The sequence below is a fragment of the Cetorhinus maximus genome, chromosome 1, assembly GCF_964194155.1.
Source record: "Cetorhinus maximus chromosome 1, sCetMax3.hap1.1, whole genome shotgun sequence".
Classification (NCBI taxonomy): Eukaryota; Metazoa; Chordata; class Chondrichthyes; order Lamniformes; family Cetorhinidae; genus Cetorhinus; species Cetorhinus maximus.
Window position 1 is genome coordinate 19,848,038 of NC_135879.1, and position 16,248 is coordinate 19,864,285.

Below are 16,248 nucleotides of genomic sequence, written 5' to 3' on the forward strand. Positions count from 1 at the left end.
TCTTGACTCTCAGTCCCTGCAGGCGTCTTGAATTCCTTTACAATCCACACACAAGCTTGCTGGAGCCCTCTGCACTTTACCACTCTTCCAAGTCACTCATAAAGGCAGAAAAATCAACACACCACATTGAAACTTTTTCGAGTTATCAACAGTCACAGATTGCAACTCTTTCGAGTACAATCACAGTTCTTGGTTTCCGGGAGTGGGACATGAACCCACAACCCTCTGATTCAAAGGCGAGGGTGCTATGAACTGAGCCACAGCTGACACCAAGCTGCAGTCAGGTTCAGAATTGATTAACTGAATTTATTTACATAAATTAAGCAAGTAGGACACATGCAGAACAACGTGCACGTTGTGTAGCGACACCCGTAAAATTTTAAAGCGACACTCTGTCCATCATTTGAATGTAGCGAGTCTCTTTTACTGTTGAGTATCTGCAGTGTAAGCTATTAATACAAAAGCAAAACACTGCCGATGCCAGAAATCAGAAATAAAAAAAAATATGTTGTTAAATACTCAGCAGGTCAGGCAGCAGCTGTGCAGAATGAAATATTAGCTCTGCTTCTCTCTCCACGGATGCTGCCTGAGCTACTGAGTATTTCCAGCATTTGCTGTTTCATTTGGGAGCCCCTTTTGTTTCCAAGTTCTCAACCACAAGGCTCACCCTCACATGCCAGGGCAAACGTGGTTTTGTTTGCATTTGATTTTCATGGAGCTCACAGCAAATTTGTCATAAACTAATAAATATTGATGCCATAGACTAAATGGTTCAGCGGTTGCTCTGCAAGACACATTTCCAGTTTCGTTACAAGGGACTCTGGATGTTTTTAACCAGGATCACAAGTTTTTTTTTCCCGTTTTCCCAAGTGGGGGAGGATAAAAAGAATGAGATTCCCAATAATACACAAAGAAAATGCTACCCCCCCCATTCAGCTTCGACTCAGTTGGTCGCACTCTTATCTCTGAATCAGGAGGTTGTAGGTTCAGGTCCCACTCCAGGGATTTGAGGACAAATTCTCAGCGGATGCTCCAGTGTGCGACTGAGGGAGTGCTGTGCTGTTGGAGGAGCTGTCTTTTGGGTGAGAAATTAAATTGAGGCCCCCCCCCCCATTCCTCCCCTTTCAAGCGGAGGTAAAGATCCTACAACATTATGGTGAAGAAGAACAAGAGGTTCTCTCAGGTGTCCTGATCAATTTTTAACCTCAGGCGCCCTCATTACATTGTTGTTTGTGGGAGCTTGCTGTGTGCAATTGGCTGCCGGGCTTCTTACATGGCAACAGTGACTACCGCTCCAAAGTGCTTTGTTAGATGTAAAGGGTTTTGAGAGGTCTGAGGCCATTTAAAGCGCTATATAATTGCAAGTCTTTATTTATTTGTTTGCCATGACTGAGTAACCTAAATTATTCTTTATTGACTCTTTTGGATAATATTCCACAGTTCCTTTTCTTTGTGAAAACAGAAAACTAACGGCTATTTGTCCTGGTACTTCCATCTGTATTGTTGTGCTGGCAGACAGTAGCAATTTTATTAAAATAAATGTTGAAAAATACAGCAATTGGGTGCAATAGCCATGGTAGCACATGGGTTTAATCTCTCTTTTCTCTCACTCCCGCCCCACCCCCCCATTGTTAATTTACTGATCTAAATTGCATTGTGGGGAAATATGATAGGGGTGGAGCGTGTGGTACTTCAAAATGGGAAGAGGAAATCAAAGGAAGATTTGTCTTGGGCCAGTGTTGTGTACCTCTTACTCACTGTTCAAGAATGGCTATGGGATAGGCTTGGGAGCAGGTCATTCCAGGATATTAACCGGCAGCAACTTCACCCATGTAGATTCGTGCCCACAATCCATTGTCCTTGTTGATTCTGTTACTGGGCAGGAACCTCTTGATGCTTCTTGAGGGGGTGGGGGTGGAGACACTTTAGAGACAAATACCTGCTCCTAGATTATCTCTGACCAGTTCTGAAACTGAAAGAAGAGCAAAAAGAAGCATAATGGTGAGAGACTGAGACTGAATAAATAACACATCTCTCTCTCTCTCTTTTTTTGTCTCTAATGTTTGGGATCATAAGGCGATTCAGTAGAATGCACACTGTCTTAAGGAAAATGTAATGTTCCATTTTCTGAAGATGTTCATATAAACCATGGTTTTCCTCTGCATTAATTTTCTCTCTAATCCTGCTCTCTTGCCTCATACAGAAGCTGCAGTTTGTGTGGCAAGGATCTCCTTCATTGGCACAGCAGCAGGAGATCTTCACTCATACCATGGACCAATACAGTTACTGCGTCCCATCTTTTCTGCCTTTCTCCAACAGGTAATAAGTGTAAAAGCAAAATACTGCGGATGCTGGAAATCTGAAACAAAACCAAAAATAGCTGGAAAAACTCAGCAGGCCTGACAGCACCTGCGGAGAGGAATACAGTTAACGTTTCGAGTCCGTATGACTCGATGAAGAGTCATATGGACTCGAAACATTAACTGTATTCCTCTCCGCAGATGCTCTCAGGCCTGCTGAGTTTTTCCAGGTAAAAACCGTAGGTTCACTTTCAAGACCTGAATAAGGCAGCGTTGGGTGGGTGCTCAATACTTAGAATGTAGCATTTAATTCGGTACTGTTATGCGATGAGCTTGTTTGTGATGATGGGTTGCTATGTGTTGGAGCAGTGATATACAAGTCAGAGCGGTGCGACATAGAGATAAAAACAAAAAGCTAAAAGCTACTGCGGATGCTGGAAATCCAAAACAAAAACAGAATTACCTGGAAAAACTCAGCAGGTCGGCAGCATCGGCGGAGAAGAAATCAGTTAACGTTTCGAGCCTTCATGGCCCTTCGGCAGAACTGAAGCATAGTTAGGAGAAGGGAGAAATAAACTGACATAAACGACATAGGTTTGACTTCTGTTTCTCTTCACAGTGCTTAATGAGGAGGCAGTGGGCAGATGCCACGTATCCACGAACCGTAGTAAATTAGTACAAAGCTAAGTCAGGTCTTTGCAAGTCCCTGAAAAAACAGAATGCACAGCTACCATCACAGCTAATGAGAGAGTACAATGGCCCGAGTTCTTTGACTTATTTGTCACAACGCTGTCAGTCCAAACAATACATTTCAAAATGTTGTTATCACTTTGTTTATTCCATTCAGATGGTAAGACTCTATAGACAATACAAATAGTGTACTGTAAGAGGAATAAAATCAATAGTCAGCAGGTTTTATCAGGAAGATTAAGCAAAGGTGGACCTTGCATGGTTAAATTCTTATAAAGACTGGGGCACTGTGGCTGGGATTGTAGAAAAGGGGAGAAAAAAATCAGAAACATGACAACTTATCAGCACTAATAGGTGAAATATTAAAACACACTGGTAGGTCAAAGTAACAGCACGCCTTGAAGTAGAAACAGTATCGAGGGAACCTTTTCCTACATTTCAACCTTGTCACACCTGAGTAGGTAGTTTAGGAAAAACCTGTGTCAGCTCACAAGTCAATTACAGATATGGAAGAACATTCAGCCCATCTTTGGTCACCAATCCAGAACCATCCTGAAGTTCCCCAATAGAGCATCTAATTGGTTTTTAAACAACTTGATGTTAATTTCCTGCACTTTTCTATCCGCACATCCATTCAAAGTTTTGATTTGCTTTTAGTGAAGAAGAATATCCCAATGTAACTTTGTAATTTGCCTTCTACTATTTTGAGAATGTCTGCTCTGGTTCTGTTCTTGCAACGTAGTTTTAAATAAGTTTCCAGGTTTACCTTTTTCCATACCATTTACAATCATACATCCCAACCAATTACCACTCAGATGCATTCATTCAAGGTTGAAAAGTCCACTTTCCTCTGGTCTTTACTCAGAATTCTATTATTATTATTATTATTATTATTAATAATAAAGCTGTTTTATGGCTCTTTCAACTGCTTCCAATGATTGAATGTCTCCCTAGTGTCTTGGTAACCAGAACAAGATGTAGTACTCAGAGCAGTATACAGTTTGGGCATGGCTTCCTCTAATTTGACATTCGACTGTTTCAGTGTTATGGGCAGCATGTTGACCTGGTTCCAATCTACGGCTGTGTCCCCTGCTAGTGCACCTTGGCTGCACTAGCAAGAGCATTCCTCCTCGGCTGAACTTGGTATTGGTATCAAAGTATTAGTTTCTGCAAAATTAGGAGCTTTTTTGACTTTCACACAAAGCAAAAAAAAAAGATTCCACCAGCATCATACGCTGAACGTAACTAAGCTGTAATATTCATTGGTTCTGCAATATAACTGGGTCAAATATTCAGTGGCCGTGTTAATATCTTAAGGAGAAATGGTTTATGAGCGGTGGACATTTATTTGTGAGGGAGAAGAAAAGAAAAGTTTACAGTTGATCAAATCTGATGCAAGGATATAAAGTCATCTTTTTAAATCTTATATAGATCTGGCTTTTATTGGAATGGAGTTGCTGTTTTTCCTGACCCACCAAAAGATGGAATTTACCCGAACATGAGTCTCCCAGTGACCAGTGAAACAGTTCATGCCTATGCAAAGACTATGGTAGCAAACATAAAAAAGAGAGCATCCTGGTTCCGGTCTAGTCATGTTCTGTGGCCATGGGTAAGAGGTGCACCATATAAAACTGATCCTTGTTTCAAAGTGTTGAATGATTCTTGTGTACAGGTATTTGGTATGGGGTAATGTACTTTCTGACACTTTCTTGGAGTTTTATTTTCTTCATTCATGGCGTCAAGGCCAGCATTTAATGCCCCATCCCTGAGTGCCTTTCGGAGAAGTGCTGGTGAGCCACCTTCTTCAATACTACTTGCTGGAACATTTCAAAGGACAGTTAACTACTTTGCTGTCACACATAGGCCAGATCAGGTTAGAGCAACAGATTTCCTTCCCTAAAGCGCATTAGTGCTTTTTACAACAGGTGACATTTTACAACAACCTGGAAGCTATAGGGTCACCATTGCTGAAACTAGCATTTTAATCCAGAATTACTTAATTAGTTGAACTGAAATTCCTCATCTGCAATGGTGGTATGTCTCCGGCCAGTGGACTACTAGTCCTGTAGCATAACCACTGTGACACTTTGCCTCTAAATTTGGATTGGAATGTTTAAAATATAAATAAACACGTTGTAACAAAGGAAAATCTATATTAATTTTATCTATAATTCATGTATGAACGTTCACGTCCTTTGTTGCAAGTTTAGTTCTTCCAGGTTCTGTCTCGCACAAGTTACTTTTTCCCCTTGTTACTTCTTGATTTTAGCATCTGATACTCATTCTTGTGTAAAGGTTATGTTGACATCAACTTTGAATCACTGAGTTAAATCAGTGTATGACATTAAGACCTGATGAGTCTTAACTTTCTCGAGCTAAATGTCAGAAAGACTGAAGTAATCTACTGTGATTCCTATAATCTCCTTTGTACATTGACTCCCTTCAATTAGCCTAGCTGTCACCCCTGACGTGGAATCTTCATGTACTGCCTGGGAAAAGCTCACTTCCTTCACCATATTGCATCTTTTACAAAGGCCAGTTCTATGACCAAAATATTTCCCATCTCTGCCTCTACCTCTCTCGCTTCAGTACCAAAATATTTATGGACAGGATTTTCCCATTGGCGAACGGGGAGTGGGGCCCGCTCGCTGACGCATAAAATGACGTGCGGTGATGTCGGCACAACTCCCGACGTCACCGCGCCCCATTTAAATTTTCAGGTAGGCGGGGGCTCAGCAAAATCAGCTGTGCGCCCGCTGACCTGTCAATGGCCAATTGAGGCCATTGACAGAGTCGTTTAAGTAATTAATGGACCTGCCCGTCCAACCTTAAGGTTGGCGGGCAGGCCGGGAGTCCCGGCGGGCATTAGAAAGAACATGAAACCTCATCCACGGGCGGGATGAGGTTTCATGTAGGTTTTTAAAAATGTAATTAAAGTGTATGTAAAAGTTATGGACATGTTCCAACTTGTGACAGTTTCACATTAGGAGACACGTCAGGGTTTTTTTTTCCTATATTTAATAATTTGTATAGTAGACAATCTCCCTGAGGCAGCACTTAGCCTCAGGGAGATGAGTGCGCTCTTTCGCTTTCTTGCGTGAAAGAACGCACTCCTGGGTTTAGGGATACCCTCCCACCACCCGCACAGGGAGCGCATAGTGTTTCCGTGCGGATCTTTCACTGGGCGTGCCTTAATTGGCCCACCTACATAAAATGGTGGTGCGCCCCCGATTGGGGGCACCAATCAGAAGCGCGTCTCTTGCATGCCTGCACTTCAACTTCCCCCCTTGACGGGGGAAAATCCTGCCCTATGACTAGTAAATAATGAGTAACTCACCTCCTGACTTCCCAAAGCCTGTCCACCATCTACAAGGCACAATTCAGGAGTGTAATGGAATACTCCCCACTTGTCTGGATGAGTGCAGCTCCAAATAGCGCTCATAAATCTTGAAACATCCAGGACAAAGGAGCCTGCTTGTTTGGCTCTCCATCCACCACCTTGAACATTCACTTCCCTCCTTCCAATGCACAGTGACCGCACTGAATACCATCTACAAGATACCCTGCAGCAACTTGCCAAGGTTCCTTTGACTGCACCTTCCAAACCAGCACCCTGTACCACCTAGAAGGACAGAGCAGCAGATGCATGGGAACACCACCACCTGCAAGTTCTGCTCCAAGTCGCACACCATCCTGACTTGAAATATATTGCTGCCCCTTCGCTGTTGCTGAGTCAAAATCTTGGAACACCCTTCCTAACAGAGCTGAGTTTACCTACGCCACATGGACTGTAACGGTTCAAGACAGTAGCTCACCACCATCTTCTCAAGGGCAATTGGGGATGGGCAGCAAGTGTTGGCCTGGCTAGCAACACCCACGTCCCATGAAAGAATAAAAAATAAATTGATTCAAGTTCAATTTCTACATACTTTCCTGTCTTGGCTGGTTTCACCAATTACAAACATAGAAACATAGCAAATAGGAGTAGGTCATTTGGCCCTTCGAGCCTGCTCTGCCATTCAATATGATCATGGCTGATCCTCTATCTCAACGCCATACTCCCTTTCTCTCCCCACACCCCTGGACACCTACCTATTTCCTTCTTAAATATATTCAGTACAAGCTACAATTCAGCTATAATATCCTGAGCCATATCCACACCCACACAGAGGACTGTACCTTTATTACCTACCATTGGCAAGTTCAATTGGCTCCCCATGCCCTGGTAAATTGACACTAAGATTGTTACTCTCACCTTCAAATCCTTCCATGGCCCTAACTTAATAATCTCCTGTGGATATATGTCCTCACGTGTGCTTCAAAACCTCTCTCACTGGCTTATTCTTTTCTGTTTCACCACCAGCAGCAGATGTTCCTTCAACCATTACGGCCTCACACTTAAACTGCCCCTCACCCTACCATCTTTGCCTTACCCCTCCCTCCCTTTCTAACTTGCAAAAGCTATCTATAGACCTTCACTCTTCTTGTATTTTAGCTCCTCGTGTCCCACTAACCTCCCTCTCCCCTTTCTTCCTCATACAGAGTGTCTACTTTAATCATTCATTTCGTCCGTAAAGCGTTCTCAGATGCCTCTCCATATATGAGGAGTATCAGAGATATACTAGTCATGACTTCATAATATGGTATTGTTAGTTTTTCTGTAACCTACTTTTCTCTTTATATTTTATGCCTCTTTATTTTTTGATGGCAGGGCTGTGACAAGCAGTTCTTCAATGCCTCCGTCCAGTTTAAGAACATGGACCCACTGATGGATTATATCAACCGAAATAGTGATGAATTTGGAGTTACAGTGCAGTATGCTACATTAAGTGAATATATTCGGGCTGTTCACAATGCAAACCTGACGTGGGATATCCGAAAGAACCAGGACTTTCTCCCTTACTCCTCAGGTAATGGTAGGCAAACGAAAAATGTCGTCTCTGTGGGAGCACATGCTGTTTTAATTTTAGAGGGGAAAAGGCTGCTTTTGTGTACATTTGTAAAAATTCTTCTGCTGTTGCCGAGGGTTCAAAAGTATCGTTAATGACCTAACGGAGAGTTGTTGGCGGTTGATTTAAATGGGAGGATGTATTAAGTTATGTGATGTTCCTTTGTGTCAGTGGACACTGGGCTCTGAACATTCACACTTCTCAATGGCGATCATTTAACAATTAGCCAGCTTACGGACCTATGTTTTACACGTGGCACAATTCGTTTGCAATGATCTGACAGTGCGTTTGCAATTGTGTATAACAACACATTTTAAAAGTTGAAACTGGCACTCCGATTTTAAAAATAATCTGTTTTTTTAACTAGTATAATGTTCTAAAATGCTGAAGAAAATTATGTATGATTATATCAATAGTTTTAAATCCATCTTAATATTTAAAAAGTAAAAGGACTTTTTAAAGTTATTATTGAGTCCACCCTTTATGCTCTCTTCGAGAGAATTTACAAAATATTCTGTGCACTGGGCTAAATGGCAGTATGTTGGAAGATTACTCATGACCGCAACGTGGGTCATTTGATATTCAGGGACATGTGTCCGTGGATCAATCCAGTAGCTTTTGCAAGTAGAAAAACTGTACAAATATGTGGTTGTAAACACTTGCAAGGAGCCCTGGAAAGATCCCACATCTCCTGTTAAGTGTGATGCCTGGGCTGTATCTTGCCACTTCCTGCAGAGGGAGCTGTTGTGTGCTTTGCGCGTTGGCTATTTATAATAACAGGGTCAGGATTTTAAAACTTGTCCAGATGACTGCTCCATAATGGGTAGATTTGAGATACTTGGACATGGGTAGATTCTTCAAGCGCATTGCAAAACTAACCTGTAGTATTTCATTTTTATTTATTAATCCTAACAGAAGTAAGCTCTAACCTTACAAAATTCAGAAGAGCTTTGTTTTGTAATTTGAAGAGAGCTGTGATAGGTATCTGAACCGGGAGCGGAAAATGCTTTGCTCAGCAAAGTCACTGCTGAAACGAGATGGAGTGCTGTTGTACTCAATGCAAAGAACTGATTATTTTGCAATTTGTTTCTGCGCAAAGTAAGCAGAAACACTGGGTAGGTGGGGGTGCACAACTGTGAAGGGACCCAATTAACTTGTATTGTTTCCCCATTTGGGTTCATGACAACTGGTAACTTCTGATTCATCACACTGATTCAGCTCCTCTTCAATGAGGTCAATGGAACTTATTCAAACGTTTAATGAATTGCGAAAAAAAAAAGTATTGTCATTCTCACAGTTTTTAAAATATTCTGGCTGCTGGTGGATTCTTAGGCTATTTAAAAATCTGGGTATGTAATGTTCTGAAGCCAGAAAGGTCCAAATTTGAGGTCTGATTTTAGCTGCTCCATTTTACCAAGGCCAAGTCGAATTGTGCGACCGAATCAGTTAGTGGTTCCTTTTGACGATGTGATACTTCCCCTTTTTGAAATGGTCATGTTTTTGCTCTCCTGTTGTCCTCTTGTGTTTCTCGGGCAGCGCAGAATGGAAACCAGGTGCTTGCTCCAAAGGAGGGAGCGAGGATCATTATGAGCACAGTCACTCGCATATGGTGCATCTTTTTTTTTTAAAAATGTAGCTAAATCTAACTAATGTGCAAGCTGGAGGAGAGGGGAAGAATAGCAGGTGGATGAAAGCTTTGCGAGGCTGGTCGATGATTTCCTATTGTTTGGGAAGGCATTGACCTGGTTAAAAAGAGCCTCTGCCTAATCCTGTGACCAGGAAAACCAACTGAGCAAAGCTGCAGCCAGTCTGGAGTTGTCACCTTGATTTCCAGTTGTATGTAATTATGGAATGAAAAAGACCAACAAATTTGGCTTGAATCAAACCACCGTCACTAACTAGGCCACAAGAGAATCGTAATCTGATTGACTACAATGCTGCAGTTTGTTAAACACGTGAATTTTGCTTTTAATTAGTCATGGTGCATATTATTTTCTGGCATTCTCTGTTGCTGTGAGTAACTATGTGGTTTGCACTCACTGATGCCACATTGTATAGCTGGTGCCAAGACCTTTTTCCCTAACGCAGTGTATTGGAGCGCAAACACTGAACCATTCACATTCATTTCATCATTACTAACTGTGGTTTTTTTTTAAATTGTAAATGGTTGAACCATTATCTTTGCAGCTGAACTCCGTTTTCATGTTTTAAGTTACAATTGTATGGAAAAGAAATTTAAATTCTTTATTGGCATCCCAGTGCTGTTGAATTGCATTTTTACCTGTCTAATTCCAGAACCGTTTCAAGCCTGGACTGGATTTTATGCCTCTCGGAATATACTCAAAGGAATGGCCCGGAGAGCAAATTCATTCCTCTATGCCTGTGAATCCCTTTTCACGTTGTACCTCTTGAGACACCCGTTAGGATCTGTAGACAAACTTTGGGCTTTGCAACAAATTCAGCGGCTGAGATGGGCTGTGTCGGAGGTGAGGACTTTCAGGCATTGCTGGTCAACTACATTTCTCGTGAGGCGTAAAGCAAAGAAATATTCCAAATTCTGTTCATGAACTCTTTTTTCAAACACTAATCAAAATTCTGGCTTTTTTTCAATTGCTATCTAAAAGAAGCAATATCAAACATGACCAAAATACATGGCATGTTTTGTTTTTTAAAAAAAGCGGATAATGGAACAAATGTAATTCTGCAGATAGTTTTGGGGGAAGGAGTACTGTTAAATTAACATAAGAAATGCAGAACACGCCTTGAAATGTGTCTGTACTTGCAAGAAGTAGCTCGATGGAATAATACCATACAAAACGTGATTTTGATGCCATGTAGCTGATATAGTATCCTGTTCTCATAGAACTGCTCTTATTATGCAGTGTAAATGCAGTTAGGCTCGAGGAGCCGAATGGCCTACTCTTGCTCTGATTTTGTATTTTCCTAATGCATAATTGCTAGGTACTAATTGAATTGAGATGCAAATCACTTGTGTTACGTGTCTATTTAATAGTATTACGTTACTAACCATTCTAATAATGCATTTCAAGAAAATATGTTAACTTTGGATAACAGTAAACTTAAGATTTTCATGATTTGGCTTGCAAGGGTGACCCTAAATCTATTCACTGCATTTGTTGTCCTAACTGCGCGGAATTCATATGTGTTTATTGAGCATGGCAAGTTAAGGAAACAGACTAATTTCATATTGGAGCATTTGCAAAAATATATACTCAGTAACTGAGAAACATTGAGGGAATTTTAAAAGTTGGCACCCCCAGTGAAAGCTTTGCATGGCTGAAATTTAGGTATGAAGGGTCATGGTGCCGATATTGTTATGATGCTTGGCTAGACCCCCAAGTTGTTGGTGAGATCCGGTTTGGGACCAATAACGTTTTGTGTAAAGTAGACAAAGTTTGAGATTCAAGACACTTGCCCAATGAATAAATCCACAAGATTCCACGTATTTTGAACAAACAAAAATAAACTTTACTACACAAAGGAAAGATGAAACATATTACAACATCTATCTTGTATTGTAACCCTCTTTCAACTGAACTTAACTGGGAACCTGTTTCTGTCCCCTGTCTTTGTTTTTTAACTTGGGACCTCTCCCTCTCCCCTTTTTTGGGACCTCTCCCTGCCCCCTTCCCTTGTCCCCTGTCTGGGACACTTGCCAGCAACGGCACTCTGCACCTGGTTATGTGACCCACGTTTTCACACCTTTTCTCTTCCTGCGCTAGCGTGAGGTACTTGTGAATTAACAAGGGAAACTGTGGCCAAATAAACCACGCAGCGCGATAAATGCCAAATGCGACCAAAACAGATTGCATGGATTTCTCAACAACCCGCCCAGAAGTCAGTAACGTTGACTCACCCAATCTCACTGGATCCCTCTCTCTCTCTCTCACACGAGGGATTCCAATCTTCACCTTTTGAAGATCTCGCCTTGGAATTCTCTCAATGTCACTGCAACTCAGTTGGCTTTTCAACGAGGCCCACCTTGCAGGGTTTCAATCTCATCTCCTGGGATTCTGTTTTCCCGTATTCCTGAGTACACTCAAGCGCCAACTCACAAGCACAATTTCAGACCTTCAGCTGTGCCAAGCAGAACACTACTGCCCCAAAGGGGTACCTTTGCCCTAAATGCCCGCAGCATAAGCCACCAACCTTCGGCTGCCTTCCTGGATCTTCAGGACCGCCCTTGAGCCCTCTTCAATTACCAGACTCAAGACGGCATCAACAACAGCCCACCTTGAGGGTTTCAATCTTGGCTCCTGAGATTCCGTTCCCTTGGATTCCCAAGTAGACACCCAAACATCAAATGGCAGGCACAACTTCAGATCTTCGACCATGCTGAGCAGAATGCTCCTGCTCCAGAGGGGTGCCTTTGCCACAGCAGCCCTCTTCAAATACCAGGCCTCCTCTTGAGGATCTGAGGAGGGTCTTTGCTGAGGGTCTGCTCCCTGCAGCCCTTTCTCTAACTTGGAGACTATTTCTCTGCTCTTGTCTTTTTAACTGAACTTAACTGGGGCCTGCTTCTGTCCCCTGTCTTTGTCCCTTACTTGGGACCTCTCCCTCTCCTCCTGTTTGGGACCACCCCCTGTCTCCTTCCCTTGTTCCCTGTCTGGGACACTTGCCGGCTATGGCGCTCTGCACCTGGTCACCTGACCCTGATTTTCATGCCCTTCATCCTTTCTCATTATGCGCTGGCGTGCAAGGCCTATCCTGGGCCTGAAGAATGTTAAGATGCAGAACTGCGCATGTGCAGCCTGCTCCTGGACAGCACACGTGCAGAAAGTCCAAGGTCTGTCAGGAGGTGAAGTTCCTGACCTTTGAGCTCACGATTAAGGTAAATTGTGTTTCATACCAGTATGCAGTACAAAGATTTGCCATGCAATGGACAGGGAATCATAGAGATCATGCAATGCCCTGCACTGAGTGTGCTGAATGGGAATATTGAACATTTACTCTAATGAGTGATCCAACATCATTATATAGAAAATTATGATAGTTTCAATTCACATTTATAGAAAAGCAATACAAGTCTTTACACTACATACTTCTGTTTTATCTTAATGGATGTGACACCATGTGTCTATTAGGTACAACATCATGATGCCGTAACTGGGACAGAATCTCCCAAAGTGAGAGATATGTACATGGATCACCTATTGCGAGGGATGTGGGCTGTGAAATCAGTAATGGCTGCTATATTTCAAGAAAGACTGAACACTCGAAAGGATAAATTGGATTTTCCTCTTCGCTATAGTCAAGACACCAGAAATACAGGTACAGATAGTTTCTTAAATAAGTTGCAAAGCATTCTTAAATGTTATATACAGTGTTTAGTGTTGACTGGGCAAAACAGGTAGACCAAGTAAGTTGACACTAAAAGCAGTTGTTATTTTCAATTCAAATTCATTAGCACAATAAGTCAAAAATAGATTTTTAAATGTATAATAATAATCTAGTCACCAGCTAGAGTATTGAAAAATAGTGAAAAGTTGTGACAAAAATTGCAATGATTTCCTCGTTTATACTCGTAGAGAGATTCTGAGCTTTAGCCAATATGTGTTGGCATTCTCTCTTGCTAATTCTGGTTATAGCCTTGTTTTATTGTCTGTTAAATCATTTTAAAGTTATTTATTTCAGTATCCTCCCTCTATTCCCAGTTCAGTGTCTCTTCAGCACCTCTCTTTCCTTTTGCACTGTCCACGTTGATACTCCCCTATCCCACTGGCATACTTCTCTTAAAACACAGGTTCCAGGTTATAAAACGCAGCACAGTTTGATCCCTTGAAGTGGTAACAACATAGGTAGGAGTGGTGGTGAGAGGTGAACCAGAGAGAGGAACATGATGATACCATGTATTTAAACCATAACTGTGATAATGCACTGACTCTGGTAATGATTAGTGAACAGAATTTAAACGAGAGACAATGTACTCGCAAACCTGCATCTAAATGTAGGTTTTGACTTTTTAAAAAAAAACGCTTGACAAGAAGCTGCCCATCAGAGCAATTGTAAGCAAGATTTTAAGATCTCATGGTAGATTCACAGAAGTTCCAATTAGGTGTATGTTTGTGTCTGAATCTTGATGCAATGCTGCAAAATTAATGCAAATCCTGGTCAAATCAGTCAATCCTTAAACACAACTCTAATTAATAAAATGGCTGTGGAAAAGTCTGCAATTTGCAGCCTTGTTGACAGAACTTTTTTTTAAAAATGGACTTAACAGGGATTTAAAAAAAAGCCAAATTGCTAACAAAAAACAGTAAGTGTAACAAAAATAAAATTGAATTCAGTTAAGTACAAAAGAATTTTTTGTGGTTGCGTGTACAAACATAAACTTAAACTGAAAGGAAGTATTTTAATTGCATTGTATTAGCCATTAAAATAAAATGAATGTCTTGTGTTTTTAATCCATGCAAGATATGGGACAGTACTTCCCTAAGTTTGAAATCCTGTTTAGAGGGAGCTATTAGAGTTGCCTTCAGTGCACGGAGTTTAACTTTTATAATGACCCTTGCAATCAGTTACAGCTATCTGAGAGTAATAAAGCCGTCGAAATAAAAGCAAAAAAAAAACTACAAATGCTCGAAACAAAACAGATAAAGTTTGAAAGCATACGGCAAGTCAATTGGCGGCTTTTTTGAAGAGGAATGATAGGTTGATGTTTTGAGCAGGGTTCTTTTTTAAAAAAAATTCTCTGAAGGGGGTGGAGTGGGGGTGCAGGAGATGGGCCCAAAACGTTAACCTGTCTTCTCTCTCCAACGATGTTGACAGGCTTATTGGTTGTTTAGAAGAATTTCCTGTTTTTGCTTGAACTAGCCTATGGAAATCTTTCATTGAACTTCTTACCATTTAACTTGAGTCAATGGCTTATTACAAACCTGAAGTGTTAAGCCATTGTTTATTTATCCCTCATGGCAGCAAAGTTTTACTTTAGAAGGACACATTTGAAAGTTTAGCAAAAACCTTTTTTGCCAATTTTTAATCAAATAGGTTTACAGTAACACTTTGAGTGTGCCATCCCTTCCTTGTCATAATTTAGGGTGACTGATTCCATACTTTTCTGGGCCTATTGTGAACATGATAACTTTTTACTTTTCTCGCGTTTCTTTTGATCATTTTGTAAATCTGCACAGGACTTGTGTAAATACAAACGTCAGATTGTTTCTGTTTTTTTCTCTCTTTGAAAGAGGATGACTCTTTACAGGTCACTGTGTACAACCCTCTTGGATGGAACATCACGACAGTTATTAACATCTCTGTGGCTTATTCAGCAGTCAGTGTTTATGACGATGCAGGCAATGATGTGCCGTCACAGGTATCTGACATGTTTTTTTTTGTTGAAAATATTGACAAATTAATGCACTTAATTCGAGAAATAATTATGCAGAGTCCATGGGCTGAATTTTTAGGCCCTGCTGGTTGGTGTGCCTGCTCCATCCCGCCATTTTCCCAGACGTGGGATGAAGGAGACAGCAGGGCTACTTGCCACCAGCGGCAAGCAGCTAATTGCCCTAATTAAAGACCTATTAAGGCCTATTGTTGGAAACCGACTGTTGACTAAGCCACACTCTTCCAACTCTTTGTTTAATTCAGAAACTAGATTGCGATCTGGTCAAGAATATACTAGCTTCTGAACAATAACTTTCTGTACTTAGTCTCGGTGTCCTAGAAATTGGTTGGTCTATATTTGGGGCGCTGCTTCGACTATTAAGGCACCAAAATGGGGGACAGGACACGTGAGCACATATCCCTCTGGAAGTGTATCTCTGCCACATTGGGCAAGGTCAAATGAGGTGTCCTTTACCCATGCCTAAAGCGGGCACTGGACCCTCTGCATAATTAAATTAGAGCCTGAATGCTTGTTTGAAGGCCACTTCTGCAAAGTTGATTTGCCCTAACGCAGCTGGCTGCAGGCAAGGAAACCAAGACTTACACCGAAAGAATGATTTACCTGAATGCTGTGCCACGAGGAGAAGGAATTATCCTCCCAGCTCCACGTTAATGGACTTGATCAGCATCCATGATCCCTGATGCCAAGCCCTGCCATCCCCCACCCAGAACCTGATCCTTGGCCCACCCCCATGAAGACTTACTTGAGGGCCGCATAATGAGTCCTCTTCGCCTGCGGTCTCGTTGATGCTTTGTGGACACCATTGAAATGAAGCCCGATATCTAGAGAGCCTCAACCGCACAAGCTATGTTTATCCCTTCGGCCCGTGCCCCAAAATGGTCATGACCCAATTTCTAGGGCATTTTATGTTTCTGCCCCAATCAAATCTGAGCCAAGCTGA

At 41.7% G+C, this 16,248-nt stretch overlaps 1 protein-coding gene across 3 annotated transcripts in view; it reads left to right on the forward strand.

Moving 5' to 3' along the window:
• man2b2 (mannosidase, alpha, class 2B, member 2) overlaps positions 1 to 16,248 on the forward strand; it is a 62,036-nt gene that overhangs the window by 18,523 nt on the left and 27,265 nt on the right. For all 3 annotated transcript variants that reach the window (XM_078538447.1, XM_078538427.1, XM_078538437.1), the window contains exons 5-10: positions 2,204 to 2,319; positions 4,422 to 4,599; positions 7,702 to 7,900; positions 10,235 to 10,425; positions 13,045 to 13,231; positions 15,145 to 15,272. In XM_078538447.1, coding sequence (XP_078394573.1) covers positions 2,204 to 2,319; positions 4,422 to 4,599; positions 7,702 to 7,900; positions 10,235 to 10,425; positions 13,045 to 13,231; positions 15,145 to 15,272 — 999 coding nt within the window. The remainder of the gene's footprint in view (positions 1 to 2,203; positions 2,320 to 4,421; positions 4,600 to 7,701; positions 7,901 to 10,234; positions 10,426 to 13,044; positions 13,232 to 15,144; positions 15,273 to 16,248) is intronic.